Source organism: Aspergillus neoniger (genome assembly GCF_003184625.1).
Source record: "Aspergillus neoniger CBS 115656 unplaced genomic scaffold BO87scaffold_38, whole genome shotgun sequence".
Taxonomy (NCBI): domain Eukaryota; kingdom Fungi; phylum Ascomycota; class Eurotiomycetes; order Eurotiales; family Aspergillaceae; genus Aspergillus; species Aspergillus neoniger.
Window position 1 is genome coordinate 1 of NW_020291166.1, and position 18477 is coordinate 18477.

Consider the following 18477-nt stretch of genomic DNA (forward strand, 5'->3'; position numbering starts at 1 on the left):
GGGGGGGTGATGTGAAGATGCTAGATACTTATCAAGATCTCAGCTCGTGGGGCCAGATTCATGCACGCTACAGCTACGGTCCGCCATGATCGACTGCTAGAGGCCCAGGAGACCCTGGCTAACGAGAAGGTGGTCCAGCCAGCCAGCCAGCCAGCCAGCCTTCTGGGCCTGGGAGGATTTATTTTATCGAGTGAGATATGCACAGCAGTTGCAGAGCGCCGAACTATCGACCAATGTGAATGTCACACCGGCTGGTCAACTGGCCCCAAGCAGTGCTGACTACTCGTTAATAGACCAAAAATGTCTTGCCTCAGGTGTTCATCGCACTGATTTTCCTTTAAAAAAAAAAAACTAGAACAATAGCAGTGGGCGAATCACAACCCCCTTCCAGACTGCAGTCATTGATGGTCCATGGATTTCCGCCTCCACCTCTGCGTTTTCTCGGCAAACGCTCGGCGCACGACCAACTTTCACCGAGCCACGGTCAACATAAATGATGAGAAAAAAATAAAAGCGCTCGGAGTACCCAGGACATATTATATTAATGAATGTGATAACCACTAGTCGCTGATAAGTCTGTCGGATATCCCCGTCGGGCAGGGTGAGGGAAAGAAAAAATAAAAAAGTAAATAGAAAGAAGCAAAGAAAATTGCAGCTGAGGAGCTTTTATATGAGTGATATTGAATCCTCTTGGTGTTTCCCCACTGAGAAAGTAAGCAGACTCGATCTCGTTCAGGCCTCGTGCCATTCGATCAATGGGAATACGAGGATAATAATACAGAATCCAAGATCAGGAGCGCTTACTCTCCGCAATCTTCCAGCCGCGAACGCCGGGGGGAAATCAGTGGCGACACCGCATGAGGCAGTTCATATCCAGACCCAGGGGACGAGGCCCTGACTCAAACGGGAATGGTTCGGCAAACGCTCGGATTCCCCACCCTGGTTGGGCTGGAATTGGAGTCAATAATAATGGTGAGAGCAACAGATCTGCCTTGCAGTTGCATGAGACAATTTCATCATCGTCAATATTATAGTCAACTTTGTTTTTCTTTTCTCTCAGAAGATCGAAACTCAAAGAAAGCTGAAGATCGCTTGTAGATGAATACGTAACCTGTCTGAATAGCCCACCATTCAATGTCATTTGGTAAATCAAGCGTCCGGGTGCCAGTTGGGTTCCGAATCGCGGGGAGGAGGTGGTTGGTTGTTGACCAACCACGGTAGAGAGAAGTGGTAATATTAGAGTCTGATGGTCTGGACAGTTGGCAAAAGACTGAAAGTGATCTCCATCGGGTCCCCATCCACTCTCCCACATTTGTCGGACCGCGAGCCCGGTGGAAACCGGCAAAGCTTTGCTGGCTCGGAATGCTGTGATCTTCAAGAGCCGGACCGCACTTGCGTTCTGCTAGTGTCGGTTTTGTCTGGTTCATTTACATACTAGTCCTCGTGCATTCTCCATAATCACCCCGATAATCCGTGCTTGGGAGGGGGAATGGATTGCAACCATGGGCCTTGGCAGCCATCCGTGATGATATGATTAGATATGGCAATAGACGGGACACTCAACCTTGATGATACGAGAACCCCATCGTGGATCCTATCTGACTGGTTGTGTGTCTTATGGCTCGCCAATCACTTGCCCTTCTGAACACCCCTGTAAGGAGAATTAATGTACTACGGTAGGAATCTCCGGTGGAAAGAGGCCTTATTGCACCGGTGCCATTAATCATACATTAGTGGCCGCGCTGGTCGGAGTAGGTCTGCTGTGGACTTGCCCTTGGTGGAAGTTGTTCCTGCCGCCGCCAGTGCCGAGGCGTCGACGCGGGTTGTGCCAGGGGCCTGTCAGTGCCAACTTATTTTTCTCTTTTCTGATAAGGTGACAGCGGGGAGATTGATGCTGATGAGACGAAGGGGGCGGCGTCTTACTGCTATCTACTAGTACTAGCTTATAAGCAATTTAATGCTGTTACCTATTGGATACTACGTAGCCTCGACTAAACACATAAGTATCCCTCGTTCTCCGATGCAATACTCCGCCTCGGCTCAGCTAGTCATTTCTAGTATTTACCCGCGTATCTAGATAGGTAGATAGATAGATACTAACTAGTACTACTACTCAGACCACTAGTAGATGAATGGCGAATCAATCAATATAAACCAGAGATGAAACCAGTGCTGTTTGTCTTCATAGTATGTGATGTTACGAATCAGCTGCTGTCAACCGACAAGTGCCGAGGACCGGGGAAGAGAGTCACTCAAGTCGAATAACCTCAGCGGCTCCAGACTTACCATACCGGTATTACTCCAACCCACAAAACCTTCCAAAGATTCCAAGTCAACTTTTGGAAGCCCGCCGACTGTCGGCTGAGCGAATGAGCTGAGCTCACAACGGGGATTGGCCGGCATCCCAGCGCATGACCCACAATAGTCAGCCCCACCAGCCCCCCTTTTGAGCCGGTTCAATCCTCAGGCCGCACCGCGGAACATTTGTTACCAGGCCTGATACCTTCGCCATACGTACTTACATCGAAAAGTTGCTTGCTTCTGGTCGCTCTTCTTCTGCCCCGTCGGTCCTCTCCTTCATCCTCACGCCTTACAAACCCATCTTACCGCCACCACACACTCTCTCTTTGGCTCTTCCCACCTTCTCTCTCTTTCAAAAGTCCCTTAACCCCGCTGTTATCCTCCGCTTACCTTAATCTCGACACTACTTCCGCATCTCCACCCTCTCCTCTCACATAGAGAGTTACACCTAGGTTCTCCAGACCCGTCTCACTGGTGATCCCAAGGCGTTCGCATCAACTACTACTGAAACCCCCCTCGAGTGTACCGCCGAATCTACTCCCCAAGTCCGACGCCAATCCGACCCATTCTCCCAAGGCAGATGCGCCACAGCATCCAGCCAACATGCCTGGAATTCTCCCGATGAAAGTGATCAAGGTCGGGAACGGCTCTCAGAGTCGTATCGCCCAGGCCTGTGATCGTTGCAGAAGCAAGAAAATCCGTTGCGACGGTGTCCGTCCCTGTTGTACACAATGCGCCAATGTCGGCTTCGAATGCAAAACTAGCGACAAGCTCAGTCGCCGTGCTTTCCCTCGTGGCTACACCGAGTCGCTGGAGGAAAGAGTGCGCGCCCTGGAGTCCGAAGTTAGGGATCTCAAGAATCTGTTGGATGAAAAGGATGAAAAGATCGATGTGCTCTCTCGTATACACTCTTTCTCTCCTTCCTCGCGTCAGAGACCTAGTGCTGCAGCGCCGTCGCCATCTGCGCCTGCAAGGTCCAACGTTCCCGACGCAGATGAGGGTGTAATTCAAATCCCACAATCGTTGCCGCCTACCGAGTCGACCTCGACTGATAGTGCAGGAATTTGTAGTACTCGCGGCTTTGTTGGTATGTTTCACCGTCCCTACTTGCTCACTTCCTTCTTGGGATCCATCCCATACAAACCCCGAAACGAGTTGAAGGGGTTTTTGAGAAAAGGCTCACGGCTAACCCCGTTAGACGTCTTCACAAATAAACTCATAGATCAAAACCGATTGCCGTCAAATGTCGCGATCAAGTCTTTGGCCGCTCCCCCGGCCATCTCCCATTCCCGCGTCGACCAGGCCATTCGCACGGCGCCCCGGCTTGTATCCGATCAGCTCATCAACATCTTCTTCCAAGAATGGGCTCCTCTTTATCCGGTTGTTCACCGACCCACTATTCTCAAAGCTTATGAACAGTACCTTTCAGGCACCGGGTCTATGCAGGGCAGCAAGCACGACTTGGCACAACTAAATTTGATCTTCGGCATCGCCGCCCTTGCTTCAATGGTAAGCTTTAACCCTAATCTAGCCAGACCATACCGGAAACTCATTGGGCTTTTGCAGTCGAGAACCAACCAGGACCCCACCTTTTTCGAAGACAATTGGTCCTCGATCCTTGAATCCATTGCCAGTGATGTATCTATTGCAACAATGCAATGCTACGTGCTCGCTCAAATGTACTGCATGACGAAGGGTGACTACACGAGCCTCCTACGCTATCGGGGTCTTGCCGTCAGTCTTAGTCAACAGCTTAGACTGCATCAGAGCCAGAAACGCTTCTCGTCGAATGCTCTCATGGCAGAAACCCGAAAGAAGGTGTTCTGGTGTCAATATACTCTCGATCGGTGAGTCGGCCCTCTCAAGGCCTTCCATAACGTATTTCTTTTTTAACCCATTTCCAGATTCACCGCTGCTTTGACAGGATTGCCTGTTCTACTGCGTGAAGAGGACATCAAGACCGAGTATCCCGAAGATATTGATGATGAAAACGTCACGGAATCGGGCTTCTTGCCCACTCTTCCTGGAGAGTCTACCCGTATTTCGAGTGCGATCGCGCTATTCGCCGGTTCGCGCGTGTTGAACAAGGTTTTGGAGGATATCTATCCCTCTGATGGAGGGTATGATATCTCTCTGTCGAAGCTACGCTCAGTTGCAGAGCAATTGGATGATTGGGTGAAGGGCTTACCTGCTCACCTCCGCCTTGAGTTTTCTCAGGACAAGCCTAGCACCAATGTCACTAGTAGCCGATCGCCCCTTCTGGTAACTACCGAAAGCGCTCCTCGATCATCACATGCGTTTACTGACTTGTTTCTAGTCCCTCGTCTACTACTTCATTCGTTCATTGATCCACCGCCCTGCGGTCTGCTTCGGCGAGGAGCACGTCCGGTCCCCTTCTATCCTTGCAGTTTCCGACTCAGCCAAGCACATTATCCAGATCCTTCAATTGCTCGATGAGAGACGTCTCTGTCTCTCTGTGAGTATCAATCGGAAGGAGTTGGTCTTCGCTACAGGACTAGGCCTTCTTTGGCAAAGCATCGGGCTGAAGCGTGACAGCAAGCTCGTCAAGGAGAGCCAAAAGTTGCTCACCGCAGTCATCGATCAACTGGAATCTGAGTCGTCGTCCTCTGCTGCAGAGTTCAGCGCTTTGGCCAGTGTTTTCGTTTCTTTGAACAATAGCAGGCATGTGTCGATTGGCAAACCGCAGGACATGTCGCCGCCCTTGCAGAGACCTTTGAAGTCCCCGAAGAAGCAACTTCAGTCGTGGAAGTCGCGCCTGAGTGAAATGACCGGTTCAAACCACCACGAAACGCCGGATTCGCCCTCCCGGAGGGCCACTATTTGCGGAGCGAGTCCCAATGCCGCCCAACGCCACATCAGGTCCTCCAGCTGGGCTAGCTTGCCACCAGACAACTTCCACGCGCTAGATGTATCTACGAACAAAACAGTCTACCCTTCGTCTTCCGGCGCGTACGATAGCAGTCATGTGCTTTCGAGCTCCGCACCCTCGGATCATCCGGGCGGACCTATCACGGTATCCGACTGGGAAGTCGTCCTGAGTGACATGGACCGCGGCTATTCGAACATCTTCACGGGGATTTATGGGGGAAGGGAGTGTGGTGAAGACAGTGGTCCCTTCGCTTCCCTCACTGCTGAGTTCGCCCACAAGGGGGATCCCATGGTAGCACCGTTGTCAGCGCCACACGCAGAGCTGCAAGGGTTGTCTCCCGAGGCATGGTCAGCCAGTAGCAATAGCGACGTGCCAACCAACCAGGATCTACCGGCACAGAGTGTCCTCAGCTACTCCGACGAAGGCAGTGCCGAAGAAGGGGTGCCATACAACGATCTGCGGCTGTCGCCGGAAGAGCAGGCCAATTTCTTGGGCTCGTTCCGGAATGTCATGATTCCGGCTGTGGAAGATGAAGTGGATGAGTTTGGACTGATTAACGGCTGGGATCGGCGACTGGCTGTCTGAGCTATCATGCTCGGAAGACAAGCCTTTTTCATGAACGCAATGACCTTTGGGTGTCAATGGAGTTTCTTCTGTTATTGGGATTGTAAGGGTGGAGCGAGAGGAAGTCTGTATTTCTTTTTCCTTGTTGTTTCCCCCCATCTGTTTCGTTTGTGATACCTGGTCGGTGCATGGAGTCTCGGTTTCCATTTGGCACTTTACAAAGAGTGTCTGTCGGGGGTCATATCATGACCCTTTGTCCCTATAATGTTTGAGTATATAGTATCTTGAATGATGGATCTTCAAGTATGTCTGTTGTTAGTAATCATATCCCTGTGAATCGGATGATTGCCGCGTCTTGCAATTCAGTTCAAATGTTGCCTGCTTCAACCTCCTGGGTTCAGGATGTAACGACGGTAGCCATTGCTTGCTCCCTACCATAGAAATCCCAGACTCACATGAATTGAATCACATGCACCTGCCAAGAGATAGTATGGTCATCCCTCACATGATGATTGTAGAGCAAGCGCATAGTCTTAGTAAAGTACTCCTGCATACTTCGAACCAGACGCATCTGACTGCAAACGACTGAGCAGAGCGAGCCTACCACTACTAAGTATTTACACATGCGTCTCTCAGGCCCTCCCACCATCCCCGGTCCGAGCATCAATCAGAGGCAGAAGAGTCCCGAGCGCATTCCCCGAACGGCACACGGCTTGGACTAATCGGGGAAGCCGTTCGATCTGAGCGGCCCTGACTGAACCTTGCAAGCTAGCTAGTAGCTACTTCGATAGTTAGTAACCCGGAAATAACAACGTTTCAGTCGGCGACTGCACAACTCTAGCTGCATGAGATGATTTTCTAGTTGCAACAAGAGTTGACGTGGGCCTACTCCTACTAGCTACCTACCAACCAAGTACTTGGTACAATGGACTGGCCAGCCATCGCTATGTCTTCCTTTACGGTACTACACACCCAAGTACTGACCTGTGTTGCTCTGGATGGAAAGCATCGGAAATGCAAACCTCCGGAAGCAAAGCAAAGTAAAGAGAGGAAAATTTCTGCTGCGATGCGTGACCGACAATTGCCGCGTGTTCCTGCTTCATAATCAAATCACTTGACCTGCTGAATATTTATTTAGGAGATATGTGCTCCGAAAGCTAGACTCGATAGTAGTCTACAATGTGATTGTTGTTGTGGTTATGATTATTGATGGAGACTGGGCTGGAATCCGGACTCCGTAAAAGCGTGGGAAAGGAAAAAGCGGAGAGAGAGTGACTTGCTAAGGCACCCCGTTGGCGGAGCAGCGTCCTCCGGGACCCAGCGGACAGAAACACACGGGGTGACTAATGGGGCTCGTTTGAATGAATAATGCTCCCGGAGAATTGCTATGTTGGGGAGAAATCCGCCTATAGGTAGGTATTTGGTATCTAGCCCGGGAAATGATATGGTGGTGGGTGGGTGATTATTGCTATAGAAACTACTAAGTAGAGTGTCAATGGCCGGCGGGGGTGAAGAGCATTTGATAAGAGGCTGAGTAGTTATGTTATCTGAGAGTTGTTAGGGCCAACTCAGAGATCTGCGTGTTTCGATATGACAGGTTACAGGGCTTGATAGTAGACAATTGGTCGAGGGGAGGAGCAATGCAACTCTTGTCCCTGCAATTATCAAGCAAGTATGTAATGCTGGAGGGATGGGGGGAGCTTTCCCTGGTGGCGTTTCGGAGGGATACTTCCAGACTTCTCTCTTATAGCTGACGGCAAGCAAGATGATGGTGAACAGAAGCGAGCTCTTGCTATTCTTCATCGATTTACTAGTCTAGTATAGATGAAATGATAATATCAAAATTGTTCTCTGTAGCTCTGCAGTACTTTTGTTGAGAGCTGAAAAAAAAAAAAAAAAAAAAAAAAAAAAAAAAAAAGGTTGCATTGAATTCCGGAGGGACCGCATATTGCCTGAGGCAGCGGGGGAGGGGCAGATTGTGCATAACATCATCATCATCATCATTAAGTATACCTACTAACTACATTGAGGACCTCGACAGCTTCACCCTAAACACCCCCCGTACTAACATCATCTCCGTTAGATTCTCCGGCTGTAGATCCAGTTATCTACAGTCCAAGATCAATCAATTGCCTGGCAATAGCCGACCCCGAGTCCGAAGAGAGTAGAAAAGAATAGCCGTGGACACTGGACAGCGAGTTTGTAACCCCCTCCGAGCAGCCGGTGAAAGAGAGGTGCCCCACCACAGACATCATTGCCCCCCCACCTTCCCTTTCTCACCCTCGCTGGCTCTCTTGGTTGCGGTTGCCCTCCATCCCACTCCGCTCGTCTGGCTCGCTTTCCCCCCCCCCCCCCCTCCCCTTTCCCTGTCATCCTTTCTCCTTCTCTCTTCTTCCTTCTTTCTCTTCTCCTTCTTCTCCTCCTCTCTCAGTCATCTTTCTCCCTTTCTTCATCTCGTGGTGGTCTTCCCATTTGTGTTGATTGTTTGTTGGATCATCCCGCTACTTAAAAAAACAAGAACTTGGTTGGATTTAAATAGTATGGCCCCTCCCCTCATTTCTTCCCCAACAACTTTCAACTTTCCCCCATTCAACCTCCCTCTCTAACCTTTCCCTCCTTCTCTTCTAGACACAGCAATCATGGGTTACAACGACGTTGACCAATTGGCCATCAACACCATCCGCACTCTCGCGGTATGCATCTCCTGCTTCCATTCTCTTGCTTCCTTATCCCACTCCCATCCGATTCCGGTGTGACGGAGAGCTTCTCTCCAGAGCTCCGGCACCGGAAGCCCATTCCTGGTATCACAGGGACTCCGCGGAGCACAGCCTCCCGCGTTGATGTTTAGCTATGCGTAGCTGCTATCTCCTCGGAGCTCCTTGTTTTACTAGCTGTGGGTTGCGGAGTGGTCATTCCTTCCAAGGAATTGTTGATAAGAGTCAAATTTGAAACTAATCGTCCCCTAGGTGGATGCCACCTTCAAGGCCAACTCCGGTCACCCCGGTGCCCCTATGGGCATGGCCCCCGTGTCCCACGTCCTCTTCAACAAGTTCATGAGCTTCAACCCCCAAAATCCCGAATGGGCTAACCGTGACCGCTTCGTTCTGTCGTAAGTTTCGACCTGCACCAGTACTGAGTAAGTAATGGCATGTTTTACTAATTCCTTCACACAGCAACGGCCACGGCTGCATGCTCCAATATGCTCTCCTTCACCTCTTCGGCTACCAGGTCTCCATGGATGACCTGAAGTCCTTCAGAGTATGTATCCGCCGAGAGTCCTTTCTGGGGGCCCATTGTAGTCATGTCCTAACCATTCTGCTCGTGTAGCAACTCGACAGCATCACCCCCGGTCACCCCGAGGCTCACGACACCCCCGGTGTCGAGGTCACCACTGGTCCTCTGGGTCAGGGTTTCGCCAACGCCGTTGGTCTTGCCATTGCTGAGCGTCACTCCGCTGCCGTCTTCAACAAGCCCGGCTACACCCTCTTCAACAACTACACATACTGCTTCTTCGGTGATGGCTGCGCCATGGAGGGTATTGCCAGCGAGGCCGCCTCCATGGCTGGTCACCTGAAGCTCGGTAACCTCATTGCTATCTACGACGACAACGGAATCTCCATCGGTAAGCTTTATATAACGTCCTGATCCCCTCGGGATTCCAACCAGACTAATTCGGATTTGTTTTGCAGACGGTGACACCAAGTGCGCCTTCACTGAGGATGTTATGAAGCGTTTCGAGGCCTACGGCTGGCACACCGAGTACGTCAAGGACGGTGACAACGACCTTGAGAGCATTGAGGCCGCCATCAAGAAGTGCCAGGCTGTCACTGACAAGCCCTCCGTCATCCGTCTGACTACTACCATCGGTTTCGGTTCCAAGCTCCAGGGTACTGGCGGTGTCCACGGTAACCCCCTGAAGGCTGACGACTGCGAGGGTGTCAAGCAGCTCTTCGGCTTCGACCCCAAGCAGACCTTCGTCGTTCCCCAGCAGGTCTACGACCTCTACCACAAGCACGCCGCTGAGGGTGCTGCTAAGGAGCAGGAGTGGAACCAGCTCCTCCAGAAGTACGCTTCTGAGTACCCCAAGGAGCACGCCGAGCTCACCCGCCGTCTCTCTGGCAAGCTTGCCGAGGGCTGGGAGAAGAGCCTGCCCGTCTACAAGCCCACCGACGCTGCCGTTGCTACCCGTAAGCTCTCCGAGGCTGTCCTCGAAAAGATCCACGATGTCGTTCCTGAGCTTCTGTCCGGCTCTGCCGACTTGACTGGCTCCAACAACACCCGCTGGAAGAACGCCGTCGACTTCCAGCCCCCCGAGTACAACATCGGTGACTGGTCCGGTCGCTACCTCCGCTACGGTGTCCGTGAGCACGCCATGGCCGCCGTCATGAACGGTCTCGCCGCCTACGGTACCGTCATCCCCGCTGGTGGTACCTTCCTGAACTTCGTCTCCTACGCCGCCGGTGCTGTCCGTCTGTCGGCCCTCTCCCGTGTCCGCACCATCTACGTTGCCACCCACGACTCCATCGGTCTGGGTGAGGACGGTCCTACCCACCAGCCTATCGAGACTCTGGCTCACTTCCGTGCTCTGCCCAACTGCATGGTCTGGCGCCCTGCTGACGGCAACGAGACCAGCGCTGCCTACTACTCTGCTCTGACCTCCAAGCACACCCCCAGCATTCTGGCTCTCACCCGTCAGAACCTGCCCCAGCTCGAGGCTTCCACCATCGAGAAGGCCCTCAAGGGTGCTTACGTCGCCCTCGAGGCCCCCGACGCTGCCGTCACCCTCATCTCCACCGGTTCCGAGGTCAGCATCTGTATCGAGGCTGCCACCTACCTCAAGGAGAAGCACGGCATTGCTGCCCGCGTCGTCTCCGTTCCTTGCTTCGAGGTCTTCGATGCCCAGGACAAGGCCTACAAGCTCCAGGTCCTCCCCGACAACATCCCCGTCCTCTCCGTCGAGGCTCTCACCACCATGGGCTGGGAGCGCTACGCTCACGAGCAGTTCGGTCTCAACCGCTTCGGTGCCTCTGGCCCCTACAAGGATGTCTACAAGGTAAGCTCCAAAATACATATCCCCCCTCCCCCCTTGATAACGGCATATACTAATTCAATTTACAACAGAAATTCGAGTTCACTCCTGAGGGCATCAGCAAGCGCGCTGTCGCTACCATTGACTTCTACAAGGGCCACACCGTGCGCTCTCCCATCAACCGTGCTTTCCAGCAGATTCTGTAAATGTCTTGCGGTGGCATCGTGATGGTTTGTACTGAATCATGTTTATGAGTATCCGGGACGATGTTGATCCCTGTGGGCGATGATACCCCTGGGAGAAGTCCTAATTTTTAACGACTTTTTCTTTGAAGATAAAAATATATGCAATCTTTCTTATTCAATTTCTTGGTTTATGATAGTTTTATTTTTCCTTGGGTAGATTTAGAGGGGAATTGGTCTATGATGGGAGTATACTAGCACCAGTTTTGGCTTTCAAGTGGACTTTGACAAGCTTCACCGGCAGAAACACCGAACTAAGCGCGTACATATACGGTTGGATTACGACGTAGTCATATAGTGTCCACTTTTCCCAAAGCGGATATTGGCTAGTATTATATCTTAGAAAATCCTTGCATCTCACGTGTCAATCCATGTGAAGCATCGGGGGAATATTATTGAGGAAGCAGCAGAAATCTTTTGTTATATTCGTCATCGTCAGATCATCATCGATTATCAGCCGCCGTGGGGCCTCGAAACGGAGGAGGCCACCACCCAAAGTATTAGAACGACAAAACTTCAGATAGTCTAAGCGTCCAGAGCCTTGCGGGCGAAGTTGGGGAGAACGAAGCTGGCGCGGTGGATGTCCTGGTTGTAGTAGCGGCAGAGCTTCTCCTCCTCCTCGCGGGTCCAGCTGCGAACGGGCTCCTTGACGTTACGGGTGGCATCCTTGCAGCAGACCATGAAGCCGATCTGGCCGGAGGGGTAGGTGGGGATGGTGGTGTAGGCGTATTCAGCGACGGGGAAGACCTCCTTGCAGGACTTCTTGAGGTCGGTGATCAGAGACAGGTGCAGCCATTGGTTCTCGGCTGTATGGGTAGAAAACACGAACCCAAACCGATCCCGGGTTAGGGGTCGGGTGGTTTGGGGCGTAACAAGGTTAGCTTCATAGTTCGCGACGAGAAAATACAGACAACACAGAAAACACAAACAACATGAAAAGTTTGAGAGAGATAGAGAGGAGTTAAGAAGGGGAGAGAGAAGTGGGATAGAAAGGGCAAGAAGGGACTAATGAAAGGCGACGAACAACCTTGTGTGGTGATGACACCTCCCTCACGGAGCGCATCGCGCAGAAGCTCGAAGTAAGGCTTCTGGAAGAGGCTCTCAGCGGGACCCTCGGGGTCAGAGCTGTCAGTGATGATAACATCGAACTCGTTCTGGCGCTCCTTAAGGAACTGGAAACCATCGCCAACGTGGACCTTGACGTTGGGGTGCTGGAAGCCAATGCTCATGCCAGGAAGGTACTTCTTGGAGACACGGATAACAGCCTGAGAAACAATAAGCCACATATTCTCAACACACGGCACAAGGACGCGGGGGTTTTCTGTTGGTTTACCTCGTCAATGTCGCACAGGGTGGCCTCCTCGACGGTCTCGTGCTTGACGACCTCACGGAGGACACCACCGTCACCACCACCGATGACAAGGACCTTCTTGGGGTTGGGGTGGGAGTTCATGGCAAGGTGGGTGATCATCTCCTGGTAGCTATAGTCATATTATGTTAGGGCCAATGGTATTTTCGGTAATAGAAAATAGCTCGTTGGAAGGGTTCCAAAACATACGAGAACTCATCGCGCTCAGTGCACTGGATGACATTGTCGAGGACGAGGACGGTGCCGTAGTCGCTGCTCTCGAAAACGAGAACATCCTGGTACTTGGACTTCTCGTGGTGGAGGATCTGGTTAACCTTGAGGTTCATGGCCTGGCCGGGCCACATGTCAGACTGCTCGGAGAACCAGCCATCTGCAGAAAAAAGCGAAGAGCCAATGTTAGCGAGGAGGGGTAATAAATTCTCGTCGGAGGGGGATGTAGTGAGATGACATCGTCTTGAGGCGAGATTGCGCTCATTGAAGCGTCATAATCGGGAATTGATCCATTGAAAGGATTTGAAGAGTAGGTTTGGGAATTGCGAAGAGAACAGGAGGCGGGGTAAACCGCGAGGTGATGATGGAGGGGTGGTTGGATGGTGCGGATAAGGTAAAGAACTACTACTAACATACCCTTGATGGTGGGGTGAGTGATGTCGCTCATGGTGATGGAGTGGTGAAAAGGACGGAGAAGACGAGGACGAAGACGGAGAGCAGACAGCGAAGAAGCAGCTGAAGGGAGACGGAAGAGAAGAGAAGAAGAGGAAGAGAGAGAAGAGGAGGAAGGAGGAGAGAAGGGAAGCGAAAGGAAAGAAGCGACGAGAGACGAACGCATGCGGAGTGGGGGAGAAGTTGAAAACCAGAAACAGAAAAATTGTATGTACGGCCGCTGACCAGTGGTAATTTATCACCGGCGATGGCGGCCACTCAGGTGGGGTTTTCTCCCTTTTGTCGCCCGTTTCGGTAATTTTCTCTTCTGGCCAGTGGGTTTGGTTGCCGTATTGCTGGTTATGGTATGACCTTGTGTCTGTAACTTAAGAGTAATAGCATCCACTTCAACTTGCCTCAAATGAGTCTTTCCTTCTTTCTTATCTTGATCAGAATTGTACGATAATCCTAATGGATAGTAGACACTTGCGTAACTCAATTGGTCAACGCGCATTTATTCTCCATCCAATCGTCAGGGCAATTGTGGTCCTTTAGGATACTTTAGTATCACGGCCAAGGCAGTCCAACATCTCCATTTTGTACCACAATCATCACATTCGGGCATTCGGGCAGCACTCACTCGGCATCGCAAATATTCAGAGAAAATTCGCATGGCCAATTGACCTGCTCCAAGAAACGTGGGATACTTCCCGCGCTGAAAAGGCTCAAGCAATAGCCGCCGGTGATTGGCAGACTACACTACGGGTTGGCTTCAAGCGGGTGTGGAATCCCTCCGGCCTATACGATGCCGCCCATTCTTGATTACAGATGCACCCCACGCGCGGTCAAGGCAACCAAAAACATTGCAACACATTCGATTGCTTCTAGTTACTGTACAGTGCAATCACACATCCAGCCCTTCCATATTGCCCCATGCCATCCCTATTCTCTCAAGGTTTTCCCAGCTGGCACGTTACATTTACTCGTCACCACCCTCAAGGAGGCGGCCAGGCTTGGAGTTGAGGTACTCGTTCCTATAAGCAAGTCCAAGCGTCAGCTCTGGGATGTCCAATTGTACCAGAAACATGCGTATTATTGGCCTTCAAGTCCGCACGTAAGGGGGAGGCATACCTCTCAACAGCCCAGTTCATGATGGCGTAGGCGGCAATGAAGGGAGGAGCGACGTAGAGGACCTGGTGTCTGAATCTGCGGAAAACGTTGAAGATGGCAGCGTGACCGGCACCGGCAAGAGGGCGCTGGCGGTTAGGGGACATGGAGTAGGAGGTGACACGCTGGGGAGTAGGGCATCCTAGATGGCGCAGAAACAAGCCATGTCAGCAGGGGTTCCGAAATCCAATTGCGCATTCTGTCGTTATTGAAGCTGCATTTCGTCGACAGTACAGGGCTATAATCGAGTAACAAGCCCGATGGCCCGATATTGCTGACAGTCGAAAGGCTTCGCAGACAGGCGAATCACGTTGATATTGTAGACATACCCAGATCACCCCACCAACCCAGGAAGCTAAAAGAATCACAAGTTAGCCATCATAACTAGCCAATAAGATACGACTCAACATGAGTCAAAGTCATTTGATGTAGGGGATATGGGTAGATATCACGGCAGACGAGACCGCACGGTACCCTTTCCCCCGGAAAAGCTAGGGAGCGGACAAGACGAGACAATGGGGCAGAAAACTCACACTCCATTCTTAGGATCGAGATGGCCACCCATTTTGAAGAGATACGACGAGAATCAGCGACGTAAAGCGCGATGTGGGGAGGGAAAGATGGAGCGTGAGAGAGAGAGAGAGAAGTCGTCGTCGGTGACCATCGGACCAAAACGGACGAAAGTCGAAGTTGGAAGTTCAAACCACCGCCCAGCGCTAATCCGTTTTGGGACAGCATGCGAAAAGCCTCGACATCATCTCCAGCCAAACTCCCGCCCGCCTGATACTTACGGTCGTTTCTCTGTCGCTGCTGAAGTCCCCGTCCCCTCGCTCATCACTCCATCACCATGTCTACCCTCCTCCAGCAGGTCTACCGCCTCGCCGTGCCCATCTCGGCCGGAGTCTACCTCTTCAACTCCTCCATTTACGATGTTCGCGGTGGTACCCGCGCTGTCATCTTCGACCGATTGTCCGGAGTGCAGGAGAAGGTCATGAACGAGGGTACACACTTCCTCATCCCTTGGTTGCAGCGAGCCATTATCTATGATGTTCGCACCAAGCCCCGCAACATCTCCACCACCACGGGTAGTAAGGACTTGCAGATGGTCAGCTTGACTCTGCGTGTGCTGCACCGTCCTGAGGTCCCGAAGCTGCCGGCCATCTACCAGGTAAGATACAGTGTACCATTCTATACCCAACTGAGACCAATCTCTCTAACCATGACCCTCCCGAATAGTCCTACGGTATCGACTACGATGAGCGTGTGCTCCCGTCCATCGGAAACGAGGTCCTCAAAGCCATTGTCGCCCAGTTCGATGCCGCCGAGCTGATCACCCAGCGTGAAGCTGTCTCCAACCGTATCCGCACAGACCTCATGAAGAGAGCCTCTCAGTTCAACATCGCTCTCGAGGACGTCTCCATTACCCACATGACCTTCGGAAAGGAATTCACACGCGCCGTCGAGCAGAAGCAGATCGCCCAGCAGGACGCCGAGCGGGCCCGTTTCATCGTCGAGAGAGCCGAGCAGGAACGTCAGGCCAATGTCATCCGCGCCGAGGGTGAAGCCGAGAGTGCCGATATCATCAGCAAGGCCGTTGCCAAGGCCGGTAGTGGCCTGATTGAGATCCGTCGTATCGATGCCAGCAAGGAGATCGCGACGACGCTCGCCAACAACCCCAACGTCACGTATCTGCCCGGTAACGATGGCAAGGAAGGCGGAAAGAGCACTAGCCTCTTGCTGGGCTTGAGAAACTAGAAGGCGCTGTGGCTTGGTAAATGGAATTACGTGTATTTCTTATTTCTCTTTTCTTTGTTGCGTTTCCTTCAACCGGATGGATCTCAGGCGTGCATGATCTCCGTGGCGAATTAATGTCGTTTGGTCTTCTTTCTTCATCTCTTCCTCCTCTCCTACACACTCACACTCACACGCATGCACCCCTATTCGCATCGACCTGTAGCAATATCATACCCATTCCTCTCTCAAGTGTGCCTCTACTTATCCAATCCTTATAGCAGGTAACGGACTCCACGACATAGATTCCACGATGGTAGGTATCATTGTAAGCCATAAACCAAATGCAACCATACAAACAAGAAATAAACCCTACTCCCCCACCCTCCGATAAACATGAACCTGAAACCTCATATCCTCCAACCCAGCCCCTTCCCCAACATCATACTTCAACCTGGTCGCATCTCTTCTCCACCACCTCGAATCCTGCGACAGCAAGCGTTCCCACTTCCCCTCCGCTACCGAAAGCAGCGTATGATCCAACAAGAACTTCATCGGATACTGTCTCTCCCGCACTTCGCCATCGCCACCCTTCCCCAACTTCAACGTCGAATAACTCCCAGGACTATCTACCACAAGCAGCACCGTCCCAGGCCGCAACAGATCCGTCATACGTAGCAAAAACCCCGTCGCCTTAGCCATGGACGTCGAAAACAATTCATTCAAAGTAAACATCAACGTCACCAAGGCAGTAGAGCATGATTCCGCGCCCTGCTGTGAGAATAATCCCTGAAGTTCCTTCTCCCCCGCGGAGAGAACATCTAGCTTTTCGAACTGGACGTTGAACCCGGGTGTCTTCTTATTCTCTTCGTCTCTACTGGAGGGTAACAACGGAGCAGGATGCGACTTCGACCCAGTCACTGTGAGAGATCGAATAGCGGTGGATAAGCGCTCGACTACCTTTGACCAGTCTGCGATGTCTACCGCCGTGACGGAGAGGCCGGGGTAGGTGGAAGTAGCAGTAGCAGAAGTAGAAGTAGAAGTTAGTTGTTGTTCTTCTTCTTTTTTCCCATCATCCAATGATACCGCCTTGACAGCATCCGCAATCTGGCCCTCATCACTTGCAGAAGAAGATGATCGTAGTTCAGCACCATCCAGAAAATCCCTCCAAGCAGCCGCAAGCGCAACAATCTCAGCGCCCGCGCCACCCCCAATACACACGACATTCTTCGTAGAAGCAGCAGCAGCAGCAGCATCATCATCTTTAGAAACAGGCTTAATTACCTCCTTCAACAGCGCACGAAAGATGCCCGCATACCCCAACGCCCTGGACGAGCTCCACCGCAACGCATAAGCACGAAGTAAGTCCTCATTCGCATCTGTGAAAGCGGAGTCAAAGTCCCGATTATATAAATGGGTTTTGATCGTCTGAATCAGACTCTTGATGTCTAGTTGCTCCTGCTGCTGTTGCTCTGCTGAATCAGCAGTGGCTTCAGTCGTAGTAGCATCATCCCGATTATAGAGGTAATTGTGCCCGTTTGTGAGCAAGGCGGTTTTGAACACATTAAGCAGGAGTTGTTGGAGAGTCAGCGGGATGGTGGTGGAGATGTTGAGTTCATGATTTTGATGAGCGGCATGATGATGTTGGTTGGGATCGGTTTTGCTGGTGGTTCGGCGTGGTTGTGCTTGCGAAGAAGAAGAGGACGGCTTCTTTTTACTACTCTCCTTTTTGTTGGGTTTTTTAGATGTGTTGCCGGATCGAGGAGGTGCCATTTCCAAATAGAGTGTGGATTTTGTGATTTATTTCTTACATTGATTGCTAATAGGATATGTTGTCTGGATTCAGTTTGGGATTTTGGGGAATTTTCGGTTTCGCATTTGGATGGGCGTGTGGGGCTCTCCGTGGTTGGATATATATCGTCACAATACTACTACTACGGAGTATCGCTGCCAGAGTGTTTGGCATTCTCCAAGGGAGCAAGGGCTTCATTTCCCAAGACGAGCAATGCTACTGGTTATTTATAAGCTATCATTGAGTGTTACAGCTGCTGTAGTACTGACAACAGATTTTCATACTAATATTTCATACACGTGACAAACTACAAGGGCTCGGAATGGTTACTGAGTAAACGCCATCAAAGTGATGACGCGGAGTGTAGATTGATTTGTCTGTGAGCAGCTCATACTGTTTGCATGTAGATCTGCATACTCAAAGTGGCAAGGATGCTTGCACTTCAAGATTGAATGACATGCACCTCCCAAGGAAGTCGAATAATAAGAAGGACCCCAACATCGCCAACAGAACCAATGAGCCCATGTAAAAGAAAGGCTCGTGGAAAAAGAATGACATAAATATGGATGCCATAATGAATGCAAGAAGAGAAAGATGGATGATAGTGAAATCAGAAGAAAATCAAGAGAAAATTGTTTGAAACTGAAGATGGGCCCTGAAACATTGAATAGCGAACGGAGATGAAGGGTTTGTTCACAACTGCAACCGGCCATGAACGAGAGACAAGAAAGAGAAAAAAAAAAACAAGAT

General features: G+C 51.3%; 7 protein-coding genes across 7 annotated transcripts; 3 read left to right on the forward strand and 4 right to left on the reverse strand.

Moving 5' to 3' along the window:
• Nucleotides 1-510: 510 nt before the first annotated feature.
• On the reverse strand, nt 511-1517 carry BO87DRAFT_155998 (uncharacterized protein). The gene is made up of 2 exons (XM_025618208.1): nt 805-1517; nt 511-704 (listed from the first exon to the last, which is right to left on the reverse strand). The coding sequence occupies exon 1, from the start codon at nt 1310-1312 to the stop codon at nt 842-844; it is 471 nt and encodes a 156-aa protein (XP_025475723.1). The 5' UTR covers nt 1313-1517; the 3' UTR covers nt 511-704; nt 805-841.
• A 1137-nt stretch (nt 1518-2654) lies between these two features.
• facB (C6 transcription factor FacB/Cat8) lies at nt 2655-5991 on the forward strand. Its single transcript, XM_025618209.1, has 5 exons — nt 2655-3388; nt 3500-3810; nt 3868-4148; nt 4206-4563; nt 4619-5991. Exons 1-5 carry the CDS (start codon nt 2905-2907, stop codon nt 5774-5776), a joined length of 2592 nt encoding a protein of 863 aa, XP_025475724.1. The 5' UTR covers nt 2655-2904; the 3' UTR covers nt 5777-5991.
• A 2122-nt stretch (nt 5992-8113) lies between these two features.
• On the forward strand, nt 8114-11294 carry tktA (transketolase tktA). The gene is made up of 7 exons (XM_025624180.1): nt 8114-8293; nt 8384-8448; nt 8722-8864; nt 8929-9013; nt 9083-9377; nt 9445-10808; nt 10877-11294. The coding sequence occupies exons 2-7, from the start codon at nt 8395-8397 to the stop codon at nt 10988-10990; spliced, it is 2055 nt and encodes a 684-aa protein (XP_025475725.1). The 5' UTR covers nt 8114-8293; nt 8384-8394; the 3' UTR covers nt 10991-11294.
• BO87DRAFT_156121 (spermidine synthase) lies at nt 11256-13010 on the reverse strand. The gene is made up of 4 exons (XM_025618210.1): nt 12585-13010; nt 12360-12507; nt 12051-12291; nt 11256-11832 (listed from the first exon to the last, which is right to left on the reverse strand). The coding sequence occupies exons 1-4, from the start codon at nt 12737-12739 to the stop codon at nt 11552-11554; spliced, it is 825 nt and encodes a 274-aa protein (XP_025475726.1). The 5' UTR covers nt 12740-13010; the 3' UTR covers nt 11256-11551.
• An 886-nt stretch (nt 13011-13896) lies between these two features.
• On the reverse strand, nt 13897-14859 carry BO87DRAFT_367213 (ubiquinol--cytochrome-c reductase subunit 8). Its single transcript, XM_025621878.1, has 4 exons — nt 14738-14859; nt 14534-14559; nt 14169-14346; nt 13897-14071 (listed from the first exon to the last, which is right to left on the reverse strand). The coding sequence occupies exons 1-4, from the start codon at nt 14767-14769 to the stop codon at nt 14017-14019; spliced, it is 291 nt and encodes a 96-aa protein (XP_025475727.1). The 5' UTR covers nt 14770-14859; the 3' UTR covers nt 13897-14016.
• On the forward strand, nt 14706-16185 carry phb1 (prohibitin subunit PHB1). The gene is made up of 2 exons (XM_025629154.1): nt 14706-15372; nt 15441-16185. The coding sequence occupies exons 1-2, from the start codon at nt 15052-15054 to the stop codon at nt 15957-15959; spliced, it is 840 nt and encodes a 279-aa protein (XP_025475728.1). The 5' UTR covers nt 14706-15051; the 3' UTR covers nt 15960-16185.
• Nucleotides 16186-16307: 122 nt separating this feature from the next.
• BO87DRAFT_409833 (25S rRNA (uracil2843-N3)-methyltransferase) lies at nt 16308-17750 on the reverse strand (the record flags this gene model as incomplete). The annotated part of the gene is made up of 4 exons (XM_025626270.1): nt 16569-17750; nt 16444-16535; nt 16384-16413; nt 16308-16344 (listed from the first exon to the last, which is right to left on the reverse strand). The coding sequence occupies exons 1-4, from the start codon at nt 17706-17708 to the stop codon at nt 16308-16310; spliced, it is 1299 nt and encodes a 432-aa protein (XP_025475729.1). The 5' UTR covers nt 17709-17750.
• Between the last annotated feature and the right edge of the window lie 727 nt (nt 17751-18477).

Coding starts and splice junctions, on each gene's coding strand:
- BO87DRAFT_155998 (XM_025618208.1), bottom strand. CDS start 1,312: ATGTGGGAGAGTGGATGGGGACCCGATGGAGATCACTTTCAGTCTTTT.
- facB (XM_025618209.1), top strand. CDS start 2,905: ATGCCTGGAATTCTCCCGATGAAAGTGATCAAGGTCGGGAACGGCTCT. Junction 3,811..3,867: donor TCGCCGCCCTTGCTTCAATG/GTAAGCTTTAAC, acceptor GGGCTTTTGCAG/TCGAGAACCAACCAGGACCC. Junction 4,149..4,205: donor TGTCAATATACTCTCGATCG/GTGAGTCGGCCC, acceptor ACCCATTTCCAG/ATTCACCGCTGCTTTGACAG.
- tktA (XM_025624180.1), top strand. CDS start 8,395: ATGGGTTACAACGACGTTGACCAATTGGCCATCAACACCATCCGCACT. Junction 8,449..8,721: donor ACACCATCCGCACTCTCGCG/GTATGCATCTCC, acceptor ATCGTCCCCTAG/GTGGATGCCACCTTCAAGGC. Junction 8,865..8,928: donor CGTGACCGCTTCGTTCTGTC/GTAAGTTTCGAC, acceptor TCCTTCACACAG/CAACGGCCACGGCTGCATGC.
- BO87DRAFT_156121 (XM_025618210.1), bottom strand. CDS start 12,739: ATGTGGCCCGGCCAGGCCATGAACCTCAAGGTTAACCAGATCCTCCAC. Junction 12,292..12,359: donor CCCTGTGCGACATTGACGAG/GTAAACCAACAG, acceptor ATTGTTTCTCAG/GCTGTTATCCGTGTCTCCAA. Junction 11,833..12,050: donor TGTCATCACCACACAAGGTT/GTTCGTCGCCTT, acceptor CTACCCATACAG/CCGAGAACCAATGGCTGCAC.
- BO87DRAFT_367213 (XM_025621878.1), bottom strand. CDS start 14,769: ATGGGTGGCCATCTCGATCCTAAGAATGGAGT. Junction 14,560..14,737: donor CTCGATCCTAAGAATGGAGT/GTGAGTTTTCTG, acceptor TGATTCTTTTAG/CTTCCTGGGTTGGTGGGGTG. Junction 14,072..14,168: donor ATGAACTGGGCTGTTGAGAG/GTATGCCTCCCC, acceptor ACTTGCTTATAG/GAACGAGTACCTCAACTCCA.
- phb1 (XM_025629154.1), top strand. CDS start 15,052: ATGTCTACCCTCCTCCAGCAGGTCTACCGCCTCGCCGTGCCCATCTCG. Junction 15,373..15,440: donor AGCTGCCGGCCATCTACCAG/GTAAGATACAGT, acceptor CCTCCCGAATAG/TCCTACGGTATCGACTACGA.